Raw genomic sequence first — 21,020 nt, 5'->3', positions numbered from 1 at the left:
GAAATACACAAACATGCCTTCATTTACTACAATGCTTCAAAATCTGCAGCAAATACTTGCTACCCTAATCTCTCTCTTCCTTCTTTCCCCACCCTTCCAACTAGCATGGTAAAGTCAACCTAGCAACCATAGTAGCTTCCACCCCTTGGAAGTGGAGGCTGCCAATCTCCTCACTCCTTGAAGTGGAGTGACCTCAGACTGGTTTACTACCACAAACTCTAATCATGACATGCAGGATTGATTTTGGATGTTCTTAAGGTGAACTGGTCATGTCACCACTGTCACTCCAAGCAGCAGAGACTTCACTGAAATCAGGGGTGTAGCCAGACCCAGACTGGTGTAGCCAGACTCAGCGGGAGGGGGGTCCAGAGCCCAAGGTGAGGGAGGCACATTTTAGCCCACCTCCCCAGCCGCTGCCCCTCCCCCGCAAGGTACATTTGCTGGCAGGGGTCCCCAACCCCTGTCAGCCTTAGTCTTCTTCAGCGTTGGTCTCCGGTGCGTTCACTGATCTGTGCTGTGAGTCCTCACGTCCTGCACGTTCCTTTAAGTGAAACTGCGCCGGAGACCGGCACTGAAGAAGACTAAGGCTGGCAGGGGTTGGGGACCCCCGCCAGTAAAGGTACCTTGCGGCGGCGGTGGCTGGGGGAGAGGGTCTAAAGTAGAGGGGGCCCCTGACTGAAATGTCTGTAGCTCTGAAAGTCAGGTAGGACAATGCCTGTAAAAGAATTTAAAAGGTATCTTGAAAGACTAAGTCAGGTTGAGCAGCACAAAGTGGAATAGGTAAGTTTTAAAGCCCTCTATCTGCCAAAAGATAAAAGAATTGTGAAATTCTCTTGCAAAACAGGGGTCATCTACATATTAACTAGCCGTTAAGCCCGTTAAAACGGGCGAGATTTGTGTTTTGCAAAATGTAATAATTCTCACCTCCATCCATCCATGTCCAGCAAACCTCCTCTCTCCCCTGCCCTCCCCTCCCCCGATCCATGCCAGCAACCCTACTCTCTCCCCTGGCCTCCCCCCATCCACCAACCATCCTCTCTCCCCTGCCCGCCCCCCATATCCAGCAACCCTCCTCTTTCTTTTGGCCTCCCCCCCCCCCATCCAGCAACCCTCCTCACTCCCCTGCCCTCCCCCCATGTCCAGCAACCCTCCTCTCTCCCCTGCCCTCCCTCTCCATCAATCCATGTCCAGCAACCTTCCTCTCTCCCCTGCCCTCCCCTCCATCGATCCATGTCCAGCAACCCTGCTCTCTCCCTTGCCCAGCAGCCCTCCTGTCTCCCCTGGCCTCACCCCGTCCACCGACTCTCCTCTCTCCCCTGCCCTCCCCTCCTCCGATCCATATCCAGCAACCCTGCTCTCTCCCCTGGCCTCCTCCCATCCACCAACCATCCTCTCTCCCCTGCCCTCCCCCCATATCCAGCAACCCTCCTCACTCCCCTCCCTCCCCCCATGTCCAGCAACCCTCCTCTCTCCCCTGCCCTCCCCTCCATCGATCCATGTCCAGCAACCCTGCTCTCTCCCCTGCCCAGCAGCCCTCCTGCCTCCCCTGGCCTCACCCCATCCACCGACCCTCCTCTCTCTCCTGCCCTCCCCCCCATATCCAGCAATCCTCCTCTTTCCCTTGGCCTCCCCCCCGCACTCCCCCCATGTCCAGCTACCCTCCTCACCGCCGCTCCCGCCCCCCTCCGTACCGAGCCCCCTGCACTGACATGAGAGCGCCTCTCACCTCAGTGTGAACGCGCTGTATGCAGCAGCAGATCGCTCTGCTGCTGCCTGCAGCGCTTCCACATGGAGGTGAGAGGCGCTGTCATGTCAGTGCAGGGGGCCCGATACGGAGGGGGGTGGGAGCGGTGGCGGCGATGACGTCAGGGATGGAGAGGGGTGGAGGTTGGTGCGCTGGCAATGTTGCTTCGTCTCCAGCGGCAGCGTCCGTTTCCCTCTTTGTTCTGCCCTCTGACATCATCATGTCTTGACGCGAGGGCGGGACAGAGAGGGAAGTCTCTATTGCGCATTTGCAGGTGAGTCGGCCACTTGTCATTTATATGTTTGGTAGCATTCTTTTATCTGAGCTGTTTTTTTCCCTTTTCTTTTTAGACCAGCAGGTGGCAGCATAATGCTGCCCTATTTTACAGTAGAGAGCTGCATGGGAACGAGGTCAGCAGGAATCCTGCAGTTACTACGGGGATCCCCTCCAGGTCCACTGGGATCCTGGGGGAATGGATCTAGGTCTGTAGGGATGAACCCAAGTCCTGCAGGGTTCCTTTCCTCCCTGAGCCTCAGGACACCCTCCCTGCACGTACTTCTATACACACTGGTGGTCCAGTGACCTCTTCGGGGCAGATCAGATCCCCGTTCTTTCCTTACCCACTGCTGCTGATCCATTCGCTGCCACCACTTCATTAAAATGACTGTTAAGGCTTCAAGCAGTGGCCTCGTAAGAGTTCTGCGGAAGTCTCCTGAGGCCGCTGCTTGAAGTCTCGGCAGCCATTCTAAAGAAGTGGCAGCAGCAAGCGCTTTTAATATATAAATGACCCCTGTTTTGCAAGAGAATTTCACATTTCACAGGTCACTAGCTACAAATGCTAGGTGGCTGAACCAGCAACTTCTTGCTGGAAAAGTTGCCTCATTTGTTGCTGACTGACAGGAGGGAGAGATTGTTACAGCTAAAAGGACAAGCTGAGACAATTTTACAGACATAGAGGCTCATTTTCAAAGCACATAGACTTACAAAGTTACATGTGTTACTACAGAATGAACCCCAATGTGCATCAGAGCATAAAACACTGTTTCTGGCAGGAAACGAAAATGGTGATCTGTGTTTCTTTCACCTGATCCTAATGGTATAGCCCAGTTAGAGTAGCTGGGCTATACCATTAGGATCAGGTGAAAGAAACACAAGATTTCCATGACCACTGAATTTGACTGAGAAAGATGCAGTCATCAGGCTTATTTTCGAAAGAGAAGGGCACCCATCTTTCGACACAAATTGGGAGATGGGTGCCCTTCTCTCAGGGTCGCCCACATTGGCATAATCAAAAGCCGATTTTGGGCGTCCTCAACTGCTTCCCGTAGCGGGGACGACCAAAGTTCACGGGGCCATGTCGGCACCATAGCGAAGGCGGGGCTGGGGCGTGATTAAGAGATGGGCGTCCTCAGCCGATAATGGAAAAAAGAAGGGCGTCCCTGACGAGCACTTGGACGACTTTACTTGGTCCATTTTTTCTTGCGACCAAGCCGTGAAAAGGTGCCCGAACTGACCAGATCACCACCGGAGGGATTCGGGGATGACCTCCCCTTACTCCCCCAGTGGCCACCAATCCCCTCCCACCCTAAAAAAAAAACAACTTAAAATTTATTTTGGCCAGTCTCAAATGTCATACGCAGCTCCATGACAGCAGTATGTTGATCTGAACTTGTCCAATGTGCATGGTGAGAAGTGTGGCATTAATGGAATGCACATCTAGTTGCCTTTCTACTATATAACTCTTACTGCAAAACTTTGGCATTTGTAGTTCTAAAAAGCAGGAATACCAAACTGGAGAAGAAATATATTTTGGCAGTCTGATTATTGACCATTCCCTACCATCATAATTTTTAAACAATGCTAAGTCACAGATTCTATGTTGACAAAGCTGGCTGATGGATAAAAGCATTACCTATCTCTCGCAGTCCAGAGCTCACCTCATATGCAGCATCCCTGGCTTCCATGGCAGATATATGGCACAGGGTGGTTTTTGCTGTGGTCACTGTAGCCGTTTCTTCAGGGGTGTCATCCTTCATTTTGGTTGCTTTTATAAGTCCAGTCCTAGAAAGCCCTGGCCATTTCCTTAGGAACAGAAAAAGGCAAGGCAATTGATAGTTGTTAAGGTTAAGTGATATTTGACTGACAGAACAGTAAATGGCCTCATGCTTACAATAAAAGGCTGGAACCAGTAACCCTGGGCTCAAATCCTATCTCTGCCATTTAAGCACTGTTAAGATCCGTGCTAAGCGCAAATTCTGTAAAGGTTGCTTAGGGCTAAGTGACCTTTATAGAATGGCATTTAGAGTGGATTCCTGCGCCCAACTTTTGAGTGCGAGGACTTACACCTGCTGAAACCTAGTGTAAATCGTTGTGCCCAACTGATGGCAGTTGGTTGCCAAATGGAAAAATTATGCTTCTTATTTGATAATCTTCTATCCTTTAGTACAGATCAGCCCAGAAACTTGTGGGTTATGTCCATCGACCAACAGATGGAGACAGAGAATTAGTTCTTGGTGATTCACCCCTTAAGGGTATCATGCAGCTCTGGAACCTTCAGTATTTTCACTTGACAAAGCAATGGTGGTGACACAAATAAGACATGTTACATAAATCTGAAAAAGGGAAAGAACTGAATACCAGCTGAACCCTGTGAGGCACAAGAGCTAAGGGTGCATAGCCTGACGTATCAGAAAAAGGACCGGCCCCCCTGTATCATAAACTAGTATTCACATTTCTGCCCTGAGCTTCCTAGCCTTCAGCCTCATCCCAAAGGGCTTCTGCTGTCCATGTTTTCAGAGAAGCATCTAAAGGTACTTTCCCTGCTAGAATTCAGATTTGCCAGCCTTTACCAAGGCTCTGTAGGGTTTCCCTACAAGACGGCAAGCTCCACACCTAGCCAGAACCATACAGATGGTTCAGCATGAGTTTAGCTCTCTACTAAAATCTTTTTTTTTGTTGTTTTTAAAGAACCCGTCATGGTGAGAAAATGTTGAAATCCAGATTGGAAGGAAAACACCATAACTATGGGTAAATACATCCAGAAAATAAGATAACAGAAATAGAATTAGACAGGGTGGGCTTCTGGACTGAATTGTTGGAACTACAGGAAAGAAAATTATCAAGTAAAACCCATAAATTTTCCTTCCTTTTCATCCCACAGATCAGTCCAGAAACTTGTGGGATGTAGAAAAGCAGTTCACAGGGTGGGAAAGGACCTCTATGAATAGATTCCCCATAAACAAGGAAGCATAGGGCCACCACAGAATCCAGAAGCTGACAGCCAAGGGCCTCACAAGAAGAGCGCCTAAGAAGAGAAAGGCTATAGACAAGTAAAGAAATTGGTGGTGCAGACCACTATTAAAATGACTTGGGGAAAATCCACTGCTTATTTCTGGGATACACTGCTAGTACAGATAATCTTAGGAGTGTCTTGTGAATAACAAGTTAATTTCCATGTACTATTCATATATGCAGGGAATGTCTCATACAGTCACGGGGGTGGTTTTTAACACCAATATAGGGGAGCCCCTATTATGTGACACTTATAATCATAGACTGACCCCCTCCTACCTCCTAGTGGTAGGAGGGGGTCAGTCTATGATTATAAGTGTCACATAATAGGGGCTCCCCTATATTGGTGTTAAAAACCACCCCAGTGACTGTATGAGACTTTCCCTGCGTATATGAATAGTACATGGAAATTAACTTGTTATTCACAAGACACTCCTAAGATTATCTCTACTAGCAGTGTATTGAATGTTGTAGACGATATAGTAGAGCATTGCCTTGACTAATTGACATTATTTCTGGGATAAGCAGCATAAAATGTATTGAACCTTTTGGGGATCTCGCTAGGTATTTGTGACCTGGATTGGCCACTGTTGGAAACAGGAAGCTGGGCTTGATGGACCTTTGGTCTGTTCCAGTGTGGCAATACTTATGTACTTATTAAATTTACCTGCTGCCATGCTCAATTACTGGCTTGATATTCTTGTCTATAAAGGGGAGCTCAACTTGCTTATGGAGCGGTAATGTAGTCATCTTATTCTTAGGCATTTCTGTTGCTGGAATGAAATGCAGAAGAAATGTATTAATAATACTACTTTTACTTTTGGTCCAGTATTTCAGGGACTTGCAAGCAAGAACATATGGAATATTTGCATTTCTTTTCTAGTTTTACCAGCAGTCTATACTTCATTTACATTTTTTCAGAAGGTGACCAACACTGGCTGTAGGAAGCTGGGAGCAAATGTGAGAAAGTAATCGACTTACTCTGTTTTTCAATGTCATTGACACTGATATTTTCATCTAACTCCAGAAGCAGCTTCTCCATCAAAGAGGACAGTGTTGACACAAAATCATCTGCACACTCAGCAAAGAGTTTCTGTAAAGATGCAGAATTCAATTACTACTGAATCAGATATTACATCTAGAAAAAGAAACTATGTGGTCTCAAATGGTGATGTACTACAACATCAGGACCAATACAACTAAAGAGCTCTGCACCAGCAGTGAAATTGCAATTAACCTAACTAACCACAAGATGTCGCACTTCCCCATTGCCAAATAAAAACCAGCAGCCCAGAGGGTGTCCAAAACAGACTATGGGGCTCATTTTCAAAGCACTTAAGACTTACAAAATTCCGTAGGTTATTAACAGGTGAATTTTCGAAAGAGAAGGGCGCCCATCTTCCGACACAAATCGGGAGATGGGCATCCTTCTCGCAAGGTCGCCCAAATAGGCATAATCGAAAGCCAATTTTGGGCGCTGTCAACTGCTTTCCGTCGCGGGGACAACCAAAGTTCACGGGGGCGTGCCAGCAGTGTAGCGAAGGCGGGACTGGGGTGTGCTTAAGAGATGGGCGTCCTCGGCCGATAATGGAAAAAAGAAGGGCATCCCTGACGAACACTTGGCCGACTTTACTTGTACTCGGTCCATTTTGTTTTCACGACTAAGCATCAAAAAGGTGCCCAAACTGACCAGATGACCTCCCTTTACTCCCCCAGTGGTCACTAACCCCCTCCCACCCTCAAATAAAATCTTTAAAAATATTTTTTTGCCAGCCTCTATGTCAGCCTCATATGCCATACTCAGGTCCAGCGCAGCAGTATGCAGGTACCTGGAGCAGTTGTAGTGGGTGCAGTGTACTTCAGGCAGGTGGACCCAGGCCCATCCCCCCCCCCCCCCCCCCCACCTGTTACACTTGTGGTGGTAAATGTGAGCCCTCCAAAACCCACCACAAACCCACTGTACCCACGTGTAGGTGGCCCCCCTTCATCCCTAAGGGCTATGGTAGTGGTGTACAGTTGTGGGTTTTGGGGTTGGGGGGCTGAGCACCCAAGGTAAGGGAGCTATGCAACTGGGACCTTTTTCTGAAGTCCACTGCAGTGCCCCCAAGGGTGCCCGGTTGGCATCCTGGCATGGGAGGGGGACCAGTGCACTATGAATGCTGGCTCCTGCCATGACCAAATGGCTTGGATTTGGTTGTTTTTGAGATAAGCATCCTCGGCTTCCATTACCACCGAAAACCGGGGACGACCATCTCAAAAATGACCTAAGGACAACCATCTCTAAGGTTGACCTAAATTTCATGATTTGGGCGTCCCCGACTGTATTATCGAAACGAAAGATGGACGCCCATCTTGTTTCGATAATACTTGTTGCCCCACCCCTTTACGGGGCCGTCCTGCGAGGACGCCCTCATGAAAACTTGGGTGCCCTGTTCGATTATGCCCCTCTATGTAACTTTGTAAGTCTAAGTGCATTGAAAATACACCTCCACATTAGAATGATATCAGTATAAATATATCATATCTCTTATTCCAAATGTCTGTAAAACAGTGGCGTACCTAGCTTAGTTGCCACCAAGGGCGGGTCACCACTGCACCGCCCCCCCGGCGCATCACCTCTCCCTCCCTTGAGGTGCATCACCCCACCACCCTTCCTCCTAGAAAGGGGGTGCATGGAGCAGTTGTGATGCTGTCGGTTCTGCCAGTCCCCTGCCCCAAAACAGGAAGTAACATCAGAGGGGGCAGGGGACTGGCAGAGCAAACGGCCACACGACTGCTCTGGGCACCCTCTTGCTGCCTGCACCTGGGGCAGACTACCCCCACTGCCCTGCCCTTGGTATGCTACTGCTGTAAAATTAAAACAAAAAAAAATGATGGTGCAGGACCGACAGAGAGGCATTTCAATTAAGAAAATCCTGCTGTTGGACCCCTTTTTTGCTGAACTGTCAGGAGATTCATAGTCTTTTAGCCAATCTTCTTTCAAACCTGCTTCCCAGTGCAATGGTATCTGTAGTCCTGTGTCTCCCATTTTAAAACAAACACTACATGCAACTAAATATATCAAGTGGTGGTGGTGTGCACCTTTTATGTTTTTTTGAGACTGTGGCAATCATAGCCCATCACATGAAATTGAGGTTCTTGGCAGGATACTGCAGTGGTTTCTATTGCTTGCCTTCTGTTAGCCAAGGTACCCACTCCTCTTGGTTGGTCTCCAATCTATATATGGGCCAAGTTGACCCTGATTAGCTTCTAAGATCTAAAAGGTTTGGGCTCAGTCAGGGTGATGATAGTATGAATGTATCACAGGGAAGTGTTAAAATGTCAGGATCAGCCTAAAGCCTCCTTCCTCTCCCCACCCCATGAAACTGGTTCTCCTAACCGCTCGGTTCCAGTTGCTTTTGAGTCCAAGCTGCTCTGCTTTCTGGTGGGACAGTCTCAGTTCATTATTCAGCCCCAGCATTATTTTGGTCTGCCTGGTTGGTACCTGCAAGTTTTGGGTTTTTAAAATGATCCCATTAACTTGTTCTTGTTGCCTGCTCTCTTCCAGCTTACATAGCTCCTGTAATTGCTTCAGGTTGTCTGGATGTCCCAGGGTGGGACGCAGCATTTTTTCATTCTCAGCCTTGGATAAAAAAAAAAAATAGTAATAATTTATTATTGCCTTGCTTACAAAACAGTTACCTGCTAAGCATGAAGGTGGCTGCAAGTTACCTTGTACGTTGTGGACAGTTAGTCAGGGCCAGTCCTAGGGTCTCTGGCGGCCCCCTGCAGACTATCAGTTGGCGCCCCCCCATATCCTCTCTCTCTTCTCCCACCCTGCCCCTGTCCAGTGATTCTCCTTCGCCTCCATCCCCTTCCCATTTATGCCCACCTGCCCGCCCTCTTCTCCCCCCAACATCCCTCTTTATCTTCTTGCCACCCTGCGTGGTTTGAGTCTTTTTTAAAATTTACCTCCGTCCCAGCGGCCGCGTCATTTCAAAGCCCTGACCACCTCTAGCCTTCCCTCACTTCATGAGTTTGTTCCTGCAGAGTCCGGCCCTCGAGGAAATGATGTCAGAAGGCGGGACTCTGCGGGAACGAACTCACGAAGGGAGGGAAGGCTAGAGACAGGCAGGGCTTTGAAATGATGCGGACGCTGGGACGGAGGTAAATAAAAGATTTAAACCCCCAAGGGTGGCGTGGTATGGCGGCACAGCCCCGTAGCGGCGCCCTTGAAGGCAGGCGCCCCCCTGCGGTGCTTACCCCGCTTACTGGGTTTGACCGGCCCTGCAGTTAGTCATGCTGGTGATGCAGGCTGGAAAAGTCATTATTTTAGTGAACATTAGATTTGGGGCCTAAGCAAACTTTTAGCATGACTGCGTTTTTTTCTTCTTTCTTCTCTCTGCATATTTTGGCTATAAAGAGAGATCTCCCAAACTGGCACAAGAAAAACACATCACCCTTCAGACAAAGAAAGTATATGTTCTAGTGTTTGGTTTTTCAGTTAGGAAAATCTTCACACATAACAGAGAGGATCCACAACTTCTGTGTCTGTATGACCCTTCATGCCTGCTCTGTCTGGAGTCTACAGCAGCTGACTGCAGTGTGACCAGATCCTGCACCTGAGTACTTTTCGAAACATACCTTAGTGTGCTCCCAGTTCTGTAGCTTCTGCGTAAATTGAAGCTGGATCGGATCCCTGTCGCGGCACAGCTGGTTTAAGTGCTGCTTCTGCAGATCAGCAATGAGCAGGGGAGGAACAAGAGCCAACAAATTCTCAAACTGTTCGAGCTGCTTCCTGAACTCTGTTCCAAGGTCCAGAGAGAGAGAGAAAAAGAAAGCTATCAGAAGCATCAGGAGGTAGAAGACTGAAACCAAAGCCTGCATCAGCAATGAAGCTGAAACATGATGGAAGAAGCATGGCCATCCCAGCTTTACAGTAACAAACACAGAACTGAGTATATACAAACACAGAACCGAGTACAATCTGTGTGGGTGACAGCAGACACTCTGAGTCGGTTGGTTTTGGAAATGCAGTGTGCGAGGAAGAGAGTTGGTTCCTTCACCGGCCCAGTAGTCTAAAACTCCAAATATCTTTCAGTCACTTTTTCTTTGTGTTATCACAACTTTCTATTCAGATGTTTGTTGATGAATCTTAGTTTATTTCAGCATGAAAAAGATCCTGTACATCTCAAAAAAAAAAAAACCAAAATAAAAAAAAAGACCTGCTAGAGCTGTGCTTTCTTAGGGCCCCTTTTACTAAGCTACATAAGACAATAACACGTGCCTAATGCAGCAATAATGGCCGAATGTGGGACATGCTAAAGCACTCCACGTTAGGTTTGCCATCTATGTGCACTAAGCATGTGCTATTTATTTATTTATTGTAGGGGCTGTGTCAGGGGTGGAGAATAGGCATGTATGTGCTAATCAGCTAGCACACTGACCTTACTGCTGCATTAACTGGTTAGCGAGTCCATAAAACAAGAGGCCTTAGTGCCTCCTAAATATGAGGCAGTTGAGTTGTAATTTTTTTAAATGGCCATGTGCTAATGCAAACATTAGCGCACATCATATATTCAACAAATGGAAAAAAAAAGTTCTTTTTGAGGGCTGCTCTAAAAATGGGCTTAGCAGGTGAGATAAGTCCTACGTAAGCATGCACTTAGCCCATTTCTTAGCGCAGCTTATTAAATGGGCCTCTTAAGATTTTTCAGGATCCTACCATACAAAACAAGTGACCCTTTTGTTTACTGGTGCTGTCTATGAGGGGCAGCCAGATGCAGGGTCAGCAGGCTCTTACACTGTGAAGAGAAAGAATGGGAGGTTTGACCACGGGTACCAAAGATCGGAGAGAGAGTCTTTTTTATCAATAAACATTTGATTAAAAATGTTCATCTCTCCAGTCTTTGGTACCTGTGGTCAAACCTCCCACTCTTTCTCTTCACACTGTTGTGTTTTTCCGTGGGGCGTTTTGAGTTCTCTGCCTCAGGCGGATTCTTCTGGTCAGCAGGCTCTTAGCCATCCTGGGCTACATGCACTTACCCAAAAAGCAGGCACTGTGGTATTCATCAGTCTGGTTTTGGTAGGCCTGAAGCTTCTGCTGGAATACATTGACACACTGTTCGTATGTCTCTTGGAGGCACTCCAGCCTGATAACAGCTCGCTTTTCCTTCTTGCTGTAAAATTCCTGTGACAGAAATCAGAGTGGGCATCATACCTCACAGTCCATCAAACCTGTACATGCAATGAGTTCATACACAGCTCTGTCCTGCTGTGGCACAGGCTCTTCCACCCATCAGAGAAGGGTAGCAAATACTCATGCACAAAACTCCATGCCTCAGTGTCTCCATCCTATTATAACACAGACAATTTTCATTCATTACACCAATTCTGGATTTTTGCCATATCACAGATCTTTCCTGTTATATAACGACAAGGATATAGTTAATGCCAATTAATCAGCCAATTACAATCATCCATCAGAACTAAAATCTTAAAATTTACATTATAAAACAGAATATTTCTTTTTATGGTTATATATTGTTTGGATTCTTGTCTCCATTTTTTGTGTGTGCTAATGTTGCCATTAGCATGAAGGCATTTTTTAAAATTACCGCAGGAGCACTTACCGACACCTATGTGTTATCCGTGTGCTAATCAGTTAGCATGTGGTAATGTAGATACTCTAACTGGTTAGTGTGGGGACACCCACTCTCCACCCCTGATAAACCCTCTCTAAAAAAAATTCCCAAAAATTATTTAGCATTTAGCATGTGGTTAGTGCACAGACATTCAAAAACTACTGCGTGATGCTGTAGTACGTCCCTTGGTAGTCCAGATTTTGCTGCATTAGGCACATGTTAGCGGTTAATGCAGGTTAGCAAAAGGGCCCCTTTATTATTATACAGTGAAACCTCAGTTTTCATCGGTTTTGGATTTCGTTGATTTTTTTCGACTGGAAATTTGTCTCGGTTTTCGTCGAAAAAGAAGGACGTCCATCTCCCAATTTGTATCGGAAGATGGACGTCCTTCTCCCGATTTTGGCCGTCCTCGTTAATTGCCTCGGTTTTTGTCGGTTTCGGATTTCGCCGATTGTTTTTGGACGGATTATCGACGAAAACTGAGGTTTCACTGTACTGCATTTGCAAATGCCATGAAATTATTTCTGATTGATAAAATTAGAGTCCCCATGGATTAAGGGCCTGTGAATTTTGAAATGCCAATGTATGAACTGTATGTGTTGTCTGGATACTATTTGTGGTACTGTTACATTTTTAACCAACATTGATGTTTGTTGTAATCTGCTGAGAACACTGAGATAATAAATAAACCATGTAAGAAATGTGCTTTATTTTTTTAAAATTACATTTATTAGTATCAGTATTCTTCTTAGCAAGTTCTTTTTTATTTTGTATAATAATTTTTATTAAAGTTTTCAAATAACCACAATGAAAACAAGCTCAGAGTAACCTATAAATATTAAATACCAAACAATCATTAATCCCCTCGTTCCCCCACCCCCCCAACACCATCCCTCCTCAAGGGCGCTAAAGTGTAATTCAGGGCTGATGCTCAAAACCTAACACTAGTCTTAAAGGCGGTTAGTGCTGGGCTAAGGCACACATTAATGGGAGTAGAATGTTCAAAGGGCTCTAACACAAGTATCAACATGCATGCCAAAGATGGATGCAAATTGTGGGGCCCTTTTACTAAGCCGCGGTAAAAAGTGGCTTGTGATAGTGTAGGTGCGGGTTTTGGGCGTGACCTGGAATATTTTTCAGTGCACATACCAAAAATGCCTTTTTAAAAAATTTTCCCCGAAAATGGACATGCGGCAAAATCAAAATTGCCGCGCATCCATTTTTGAGTGTCTGACCTTACCGCCAGCCATAGACTTAGCGGTAAGGAATCTGCACGGGAATGACCTGCGCACGTCCACTATGCGCGACAGAAAATAAAAAAATATTTTGTAGACACGCGCCAAAAATGAAATTACCGCAAGAGGCACGCGGGTAGTCGGGCGGTAAGTTCATTTTGGCATGCGTTGGGCGCACATAGAGCCTTACACGGCTTAGTAAAAGGGGCCCTGTATTTAAATGTATGTTGATGAGGTTACTCAGTATTCCCTCCCAATGGTCAGAGAACAGTGCAGAAAAAAAATGCTGGCTTTAACACCGAAAACTTACCGCCAGCTTGGGGACGGCATTGAAGGTTTTGAAGAGAGGATTTCTTCTGAATTTCTGAAATTAAATTGCCAGTTTTGTGTTGTTCTGAAAGCCGAAGGAAGCACGTGCAGCCTCTAAGCGCCGATAATAAGAAACAGATGTGCGAGTCCAAGCAAAAATGAAAGTGGCAGCACACACTGGTGCTTGTTTTTCTGTATTTAAACTATAAGCCTTTCAAAAATTCAAGTTCAAACAATTTTTGAAAAGCTTATATTTTAAAGGTGCAGAAGAATGGCAACAGCGTGCGCTCGTACTTCTGGTTTTGCCTGGGCATATGCACAGAATCTGTGCTTACCGTGAAATGTTTTGTGCGTAAGCAGCAGGGCACATTCTTCCCCCTTGCTTTCATTTACTAATGTGTATAAAATTTGAATGCCATTTGCATTGAGCATTGGAGGGTTAGGTTTCTGCGCTGCTGTTGCAGTATGAGTTTGCACTGATGGAGCTTTGAGCATCAGGGCCTCAGAAAGAAAAAGAACTTAAAGGAAAAGTCTTTCCTACTCTCCAGGGAATCCCATCACTCCTGTCTTTCCTTACCTTGTTAGCAAGTTCTACCATCAAATAATTCCTCTTGCCTCAATTTATAAAGACAGCAGAACACAAGCACAGCATCTCATATATACAACTTTACACAATAAGGGGGTCCTTTTACTAAGGTGCGCTGAAAAATGGCTTGCGGTAGTGCAGACGGGTGTTTTGGGTGAGCACAGAAGGTAAAATTATGTATAATCATACCTGATAATTTTCTTTCCATTAATCATAGCTGATCAATCCATAGACTGGTGGGTTGTGTCCATCTACCAGCAGGTGGAGATAGAGAGCAAACTTTTGCCTCCCTATATGTGGTCATGTGCTGCCGGAAACTCCTCAGTATGTCGATATCAAAGCTCCATCCGCAGGACTCAGCACTTAGAGAATTACACCCACGAAGGGACACTCTGCCCAGCTCACCACCGCCGAAACGGGGGAGGGGAATTAACCCAGCTCATCCCCACACAAGTGGGGGAGGGGAATCCGTCCAGCTGATCCCCGCGGAGCGGGGGAGGGACACCACCCCCGCCGATGCGGGGGGATCTGGCTTATCCTGCAACCGCAACCGCGGGAGGAGCTGACTGACCCTAACACCGCCGAAGCGGGAGGGGTACAAAGCTGCCCTACAGCCGCACGAAGCGGGAGGGAGTGCCGGCAGAATTTAAATCTCAATCCAGCCCCGTAAAACGGAGGGGAGAGGAATGCAGCAGCTCACTGTAACACAAACTCGTCTCAACTCTTGAAGAATCCAAGTGAAAGAAGAACTTGAACACGAAGTCCTCCTGAAGTAACTGAAGGCTAAACTTGAACCTAAAATTCAACCAGAATATAAACAGTACAGATATCTGGGAGGGGCTATGGATTGATCAGCTATGATTAATGGAAAGAAAATTATCAGGTATGATTATACATAATTTTACCTTCCATATCATCAAGCTGATCAATCCATAGACTGGTGGGATGTACCGAAGCAGTACTCACCAAGGGCGGGACATAGAAATCCCTGACCTCAACACTGAAGCTCCAAACCGGGCCTCCGCCCGTGCAGCCACAGTCAAACGGTAATGCTTGGAGAATGTACGAGCCGAAGCCCACGTTGCCGCCTTGCATATCCCTTCCAAGGAGACGGAACTGGCCTCTGCCATCGAGGCCGCCTGAGCTCTCATGGAGTGAGCCTTCAGCTGGATAGGCGGCACCTTCCCCGCGGCCACATAAGCCGCTGCAATGGCTTCCTTGACCCATCTTGCCACTGTAGGCTTAGCAGCCTGCAGACCCTTACGAGGACCTGCAAACAGGACAAACAGATGATCCGATTTCCGGAAATCATTGGTCACTTCCAAGTATCTGATGATGACTCGTCTCACATCCAGATATTTAAGAGCGGAGTACTCCTCTGGGTAGTCCTCCCTACGAAAGGAAGGGAGACAGAGCTGCTGATTCACATGGAAGCGAGAAACAATCTTGGGCAGGAAGGAAGGCACTGTGCGAATAGTCACTCCTGCCTCAGTGAACTGCAGAAAAGGCTCTTGACATGAGAGCGCCTGGAGCTCGGAAACTCTTCTGGCTGAAGTGATAGCCACCAAAAAGACTGCTTTCAACGTCAGGTCTTTCAGAGATGCCCTCGACAAGGGTTCAAAAGGCGGCTTCTGCAATGCTCTTAGCACCAGGTTGAGATTCCACGCAGGCACCACTGAGTGCAGAGGAGGGCGCAGGTGATTAACTCCCTTGAGAAAGCGCACCACATCTGGCTGCGAAGCCAGGGAAGCACCCTTCAGGCGGCCCCTGAAGCAAGCCAGAGCCGCTACCTGGACTTTAAGGGAACTGAGCGACAGGCCTTTCTCCAGACCTTCTTGCAGGAACGCCAACACTGAAGAAATTGGAGCAGTGAAGGGAGAAAGTGAGCCTGCTTCACACCACGCTGCAAAGATACGCCAAACCCTGGCGTAAGCAGTAGAAGTAGAGCGCTTCCTCGCTCTCAACATAGTGGCGATAACCTTGTCTGAGAAGCCCTTCTTTCTCAGACGCTGCCGCTCAATAGCCAGGCCGTAAGACCAAAGGGGGAGGGATCCTCCATCACCACGGGACCCTGATGTAACAGGCCCTGCTCCACAGGCAGCCGCAGAGGATCGTCGACTGAGAGCCTGATCAAGTCCGCATACCAGGGACGTCTGGGCCAATCCGGACCCACCAGGATTACCCTGCCGGGATGCTTTGCCACCCGGTCTAGCACCCTGCCCAACATGGGCCAGGGCGGGAACACATAGAGGAGCTCTTGTGTCGGCCACTGTTGGAGAAGAGCATCTACTCCCAGGGATCGAGGGTCCCGTCTTCTGCTGAAAAAGCGCGGCACTTGGCAATTGGCCGATGACGCCATCAGATCTAGGCTCGGCTGGCCCCAGCGCTTCGTGATGTCCAAGAACGCCTGAGCAGATAGTTGCCACTCTCCGGGCTCCAAGGTATGGCGACTGAGAAAGTCCGCCTTGACATTCATGACTCCGGCAATGTGGGCCGCTGAAAGCTGCTCCAGGTTCGCTTCCGCCCACTGGCAAAGACTCATAGCCTCCTTGGCTAGAGGGGCGCTCTTGGTACCTCCCTGGCGGTTGATATAGGCCACAGCCGTGGCATTGTCCGACAGGACCCGTACAGGCTTCAACACCAGTACCGGGATGAACTCCAATAACACCAACCGAATGGCTCTGAGTTCCAGGAGGTTGATAGACCACTTGCCTCTGCAGGAGACTAGAGCCCCTGCGCTGTCCTTCCCAAGCAGTGGGCTCCCCAGCCCAACAAAGAGGCGTCTGTCGTGACGACAATCCACTCCGGGGTCACCAGAGGCAATCCTGCAGACACCTTGTCTGTCTGCGTCCACCAGCTCAGCGCCTTGCGCACTGCTGGGTCCACGGGAAGGCGCACAGCATAATCCTCCGACATCGGAGTCCAGCGCAGCAGCAGAGATAGCTGTAGTGGTCTCATATGAGCCCTGGCCCAGGGCACTACTTCCATCGTGGCCGTCATAGAGCCCAACAGCTGCACGTAGTCCCAAGCCCGAATAGGAGGCTACTAGGAACTAGTCCACCTGAGCCTGAAGCTTGACAATCTGATTGTCCGGCAGGAACACTCTGCCCACATGGGTGTCGAAACGAACTCCCAGAAACTCCAGGGACTGAGTCGGGCGCAGCTGGCTCTTCTTCCAGTTGATGATCCATACCAGGGAGCTCAAAAGAGCAACTACCCGGTCCATAGCTTAGCCGCACTCTGCATAAGAGGGGGCTCGGATCAACCAGTCGTCCAGATAAGGATGGACTTGTACTCCTTCCTTTAGCAGGAAGGCCGCTATGACCCCCATTACTTTGGAAAGGGTCCGCGGAGCAGTAGCCAACCCGAAAGGGAGGGCTCTGAACTGGAAGTGTCGTCTCAGGACTGTAAAACGCAGAAAGCGTTGGAGAGGAGGCCAGATGGGAATATGCAGGTACGCTTCCTTGATGTCCAAGGAAGCCAAGAACTCTCCTGCCTTCACTGCCGCTATAACAGAGCGGAGAGTCTCCATGCGAAAGTGCCGCACTTTCAAGGCCCGATTGACCCCTTTGAGGTCGAGGATAGGCCGGACAGAACCTCCTTTCTTTGGAACCACAAAGTAAATGGAGTAACGTCCCTTGCCAATCTGATTTTTTGGCACCGGAACGACCGCACCCAGGCGGATCAGGTTGTCCAAGGTCTGCTGCACTGCCACAGCTTTGACCGGAGACTTGCAGGGAGAGAGTACAAACCCGTCTCTTAAGGGTCGGCAGAACTCTAGCTTGTAGCCGTCTCTGATGACTTCCAGCACCCACGCGTCTGAAGTTATTGTGGTCCACTCGCCCAGAAACGAGGACAGCCGTCCTCCAATCTGCACTGGGGCATGGACCAAGGCCCCGTCATTGGGTACGAGACCCTGGGGGAGGACCGGAGGGAGCACCTCCGGGACGGCGGTCTCTGCGAAAGGAATGCTGCTTGGGGGAGAAATTCCTCTTGAAGGAAGAGGGGGCAGAGGAACCCGACTTGCCCGGGCTGGTACCGACGGGCTTCCTGCAACCGTCCTCTGGAGGTACCGGGACGAGTACTAGCCCGAGCCCTGACCTCTGGTAATTTCTTGCCCTTAGACGTGCCGAGATCGGTCACGATTTTGTCCAGCTCGACCCCAAAGAGCAGCTTGCCTTTAAAAGGCAATCTAGCCAGGCGGGATTTAGAGGCGTGGTCAGCAGACCAATGTTTCAGCCAAAGCCACCGCCGCGCAGAGACTGTCTGAGCCATGCCTTTAGCTGAGGCTCTCAAGACATCATACAGCAAGTCTGCCAAATAGGCTAAGCCCGATTCCAGGGCCGGCCAATCAGCCCTCAAGGAATGATCCGAGGGGGAAGCCCGCTGCACCATAGTCAGGCACGCCCTGGCCACATAGGAGCCGCAAACTGAGGCCTGCAAACTTAAAGCAGCTGCCTCAAAGGACGACCTTAAGGCCGCCTCCAATCTTCTGTCTTGGGCGTCCTTTAGGGCCGTGCCACCTTCCACCGGCAACGCCGTTTTCTTAGTCACCGCAGTGATTAAAGAATCCACGGTAGGCCACAGATAGGCCTCACGTTCACTCACAGCCAAAGGATAGAGGCGGGACATAGCCCTAGCCACTTTAAGGCTCGTTTCCGGGACATCCCATTGAGCCGCAATTAAGGTGTGCATGGCATCATGCACGTGGAAGGTTCTAGGCGGGCGCTTCGTCCCCAGCATAATGGCAGAGCCAACAGGGGCTGAGGGAGAGACGTCCTCCGGAGAGGAAATCTTCAAAGTGTCCATGACCTGTAACAACAGGTTGGGCAAATCCTCTGGGCTAAAAAGCCGCGCTGCAGAGGGGTCATCCACTCCATCCGAGCGGGGATCTATCTCCTCCAAGGAATCCGCAAAGGACCGTTGGGAGACCTCAGACACGCTGCCCTCATCTACATCGGAGGAGACAAAGTCCTCCAAGGCCTGGAAATCAACCCGAGGGCGTTTACCTCTGGGAACCTCAACCTCTTTATCAGAAGAGGGAGCAGGGGCAGCGTTTTGTATGAGGAAAGCCTGATGCAGCAGCAAAACAAACTCGGGGGAGAAACCCCCCAGACTGTGCACTTCCGCAGCCTGGGCAACAGCCCTAGACGCACTCTCAACCGGCGCTCGCAATAGCGGGGAAGAGACATGCTGCGCATCCAAAATGGCGTCCGGCGCGAAACTCCGCGAAGGAGCCGCGCGGGAAGAACGGCGCTTAACTTTAGCCGCTTTTGTGCCGTCACCCAAATTAAGGGCGTTCATGGCATTAATGTCTCCAACCTCAAGGGCGGCCCACGAAGAAGCCGTCCGAGCCGCGTGGCCGGCCAAGATGGCGGAGGCGAGGAGCGGGGGATGGGCGTTTATGGCGGGAAAAAACCGCCACGCCGGAGGAACGACCGGGACATTCATCGGTCACTAAACTGTCACCCATCAAGGGCAAATCAGGTTGTAAAACCCCCGCATCCCCTCTAGAAGCGCTTCCAGCGATCCGGGGAGTGACCCTTTGCGCCCTCGCCCTCCGACGCCATATGCCACGAGGAGAAGAATCGGGGAACCCCCTGCCCGCTATAAAAAGGTAAAATTACCTGCTTGCCGCTCCGAGCTGTAACGAACTGGTGTCCCAGTGAGTAGCTGCAATGAACGTTTAAAGAAACGTCGAAATAAACGCCTTTAAAGACGTTTAAAATTTTTTTTTTTTTTTTTTTTTAACGGAGCCAGCGGGAGGGGGGAGAAAAGGAGGGACCTGGCACCACCAGGTTTGCACTTGCTCAAAAGAGCCCTCAACCCCAGGCCTCAACAAAACCTAAGGATTAGGCTTGGAGGCCTAGCCAGAGCTGCTGCTGTGTGTGACCACCACCTGCTGAGATAGAGAACATACTGAGGAGTTTCCGGCAGCACATGACCACATATAGGGAGGCAAAAGTTTGCTCTCTATCTCCACCTGCTGGTAGATGGACACAACCCACCAGTCTATGGATTGATCAGCTTGATGATATGGAATTATACTTTAGCGTACCTACAAAAACGCCTTTCTTTTTGCTGAAAATGGACGTGCGGAAAGATGAAAAGTGCCACACGTCCATTTAGGGTCCGAGACCTTACTGCAAGCCATTGACCTAGCAGTAAGGTCTCACGCGGTAACCGGGCGGTAATCATCTACGCGTCTCAAATGCCACTTGACGCACAGAGCTGCCGCGCACCAGAAAATAAAAATATATATTTCAGATGCGCGTGGCGGAAGTGCACCAAAATTGAAATTACCGCAAGAGCCACGCGGTAACCAGGCGGTAACTCTCCAATTGGGCATGCGTTGAGCATGTATAGGCACCTTCGCAACTTAGTAAAAGGGCCCCTAAATATTATAGATATTAACGTCCAGCCACTGTTGCATATAATCTTGGTTAAAATAAGCATTCCTACCTCAGCTAGAGCCTGAAAAATGGTGTAGCTCTCCCAGAGAATGTGACTGATTTTCTCTTTAAAATGTCTGAAACACCAAACATATTTTGGATTTTAAACTTCATTACCTCCCTTTTCCACGCTGGAGCTCAATACAAGCTACGTGTTCAGGTCCCTGCCCTAGAAGGCTTACAATCTAAGAGGTCCTTTTACTAAGCCGTGGCAAAAAGTGGCCTTAGCACACCCTTGCGGGGGATTTTCCCGCACCCTAAGGCTATTTTTATGCAGTTGTAAAATGGCTGATTTTCTATTTTTTTTCTATTAATAGTGAACGTCTATTAAACAAAATTACCACATCAGCGCTTACTGCCACCAGTTCTGGAGGTAGTAAGGGCTCATGCGGTAATCCTGCGCTAATCAGTTAGTGTGTGCTAAATGAATGCGCAGTTTAGCCCAGGAACGCCTACACTCTGCTGTCTGACACACTCCTTCAAAAAAAGATTTTTTAGCACCCGCTAATTTGGCAGTTACCACGGGATGCCTGAGCATGCCTCGCGGTTATGTCATTTTAAGCTGCGTTAGGCTCACATAAGTGCGTAACGCAGCTTAGTAAAAGTACCCCTAAATTTGTACATGAGGCAGTGGAAAGTGAAGTGTTTTTCTCAAGGTGTGATTTGAATCCTGACTACTCTGGTTCTGAGCCTGCTGCTCTCTCTACTAGGACACTGCTTCTTCTTTAAGGACAAATATCTTTTCAGCGCTTAATTAAATAATGGCCACCTCAGCTCCTG

At 48.8% G+C, this 21,020-nt stretch overlaps 1 protein-coding gene across 4 annotated transcripts in view; it reads right to left on the bottom strand.

The window, feature by feature from the left end:
* The window catches only part of CCDC180 (coiled-coil domain containing 180), a 153,611-nt gene that overhangs the window by 269 nt on the left and 132,322 nt on the right, over positions 1–21,020 (bottom strand). For 3 of the 4 annotated variants that reach the window (XM_030207751.1, XM_030207752.1, XM_030207753.1), the window contains 7 exons: positions 20,251–20,317; positions 11,060–11,204; positions 9,659–9,819; positions 8,520–8,657; positions 6,017–6,128; positions 5,703–5,808; positions 3,682–3,826 (listed from right to left, as the gene is read on the bottom strand). In XM_030207751.1, the coding sequence (XP_030063611.1) occupies positions 3,682–3,826; positions 5,703–5,808; positions 6,017–6,128; positions 8,520–8,657; positions 9,659–9,819; positions 11,060–11,204; positions 20,251–20,317 (874 nt within the window). Of the gene's footprint in view, positions 1–3,681; positions 3,827–5,702; positions 5,809–6,016; positions 6,129–8,519; positions 8,658–9,658; positions 9,820–11,059; positions 11,205–20,250; positions 20,318–21,020 lie in introns of those variants that run through there. The other variant, XR_003942606.1, reaches the window with a different exon arrangement.

Source organism: Microcaecilia unicolor, chromosome 6, assembly GCF_901765095.1.
Source record: "Microcaecilia unicolor chromosome 6, aMicUni1.1, whole genome shotgun sequence".
Taxonomy (NCBI): Eukaryota; Metazoa; Chordata; class Amphibia; order Gymnophiona; family Siphonopidae; genus Microcaecilia; species Microcaecilia unicolor.
This window is presented reverse-complemented; position numbering and strand designations above follow the sequence as displayed.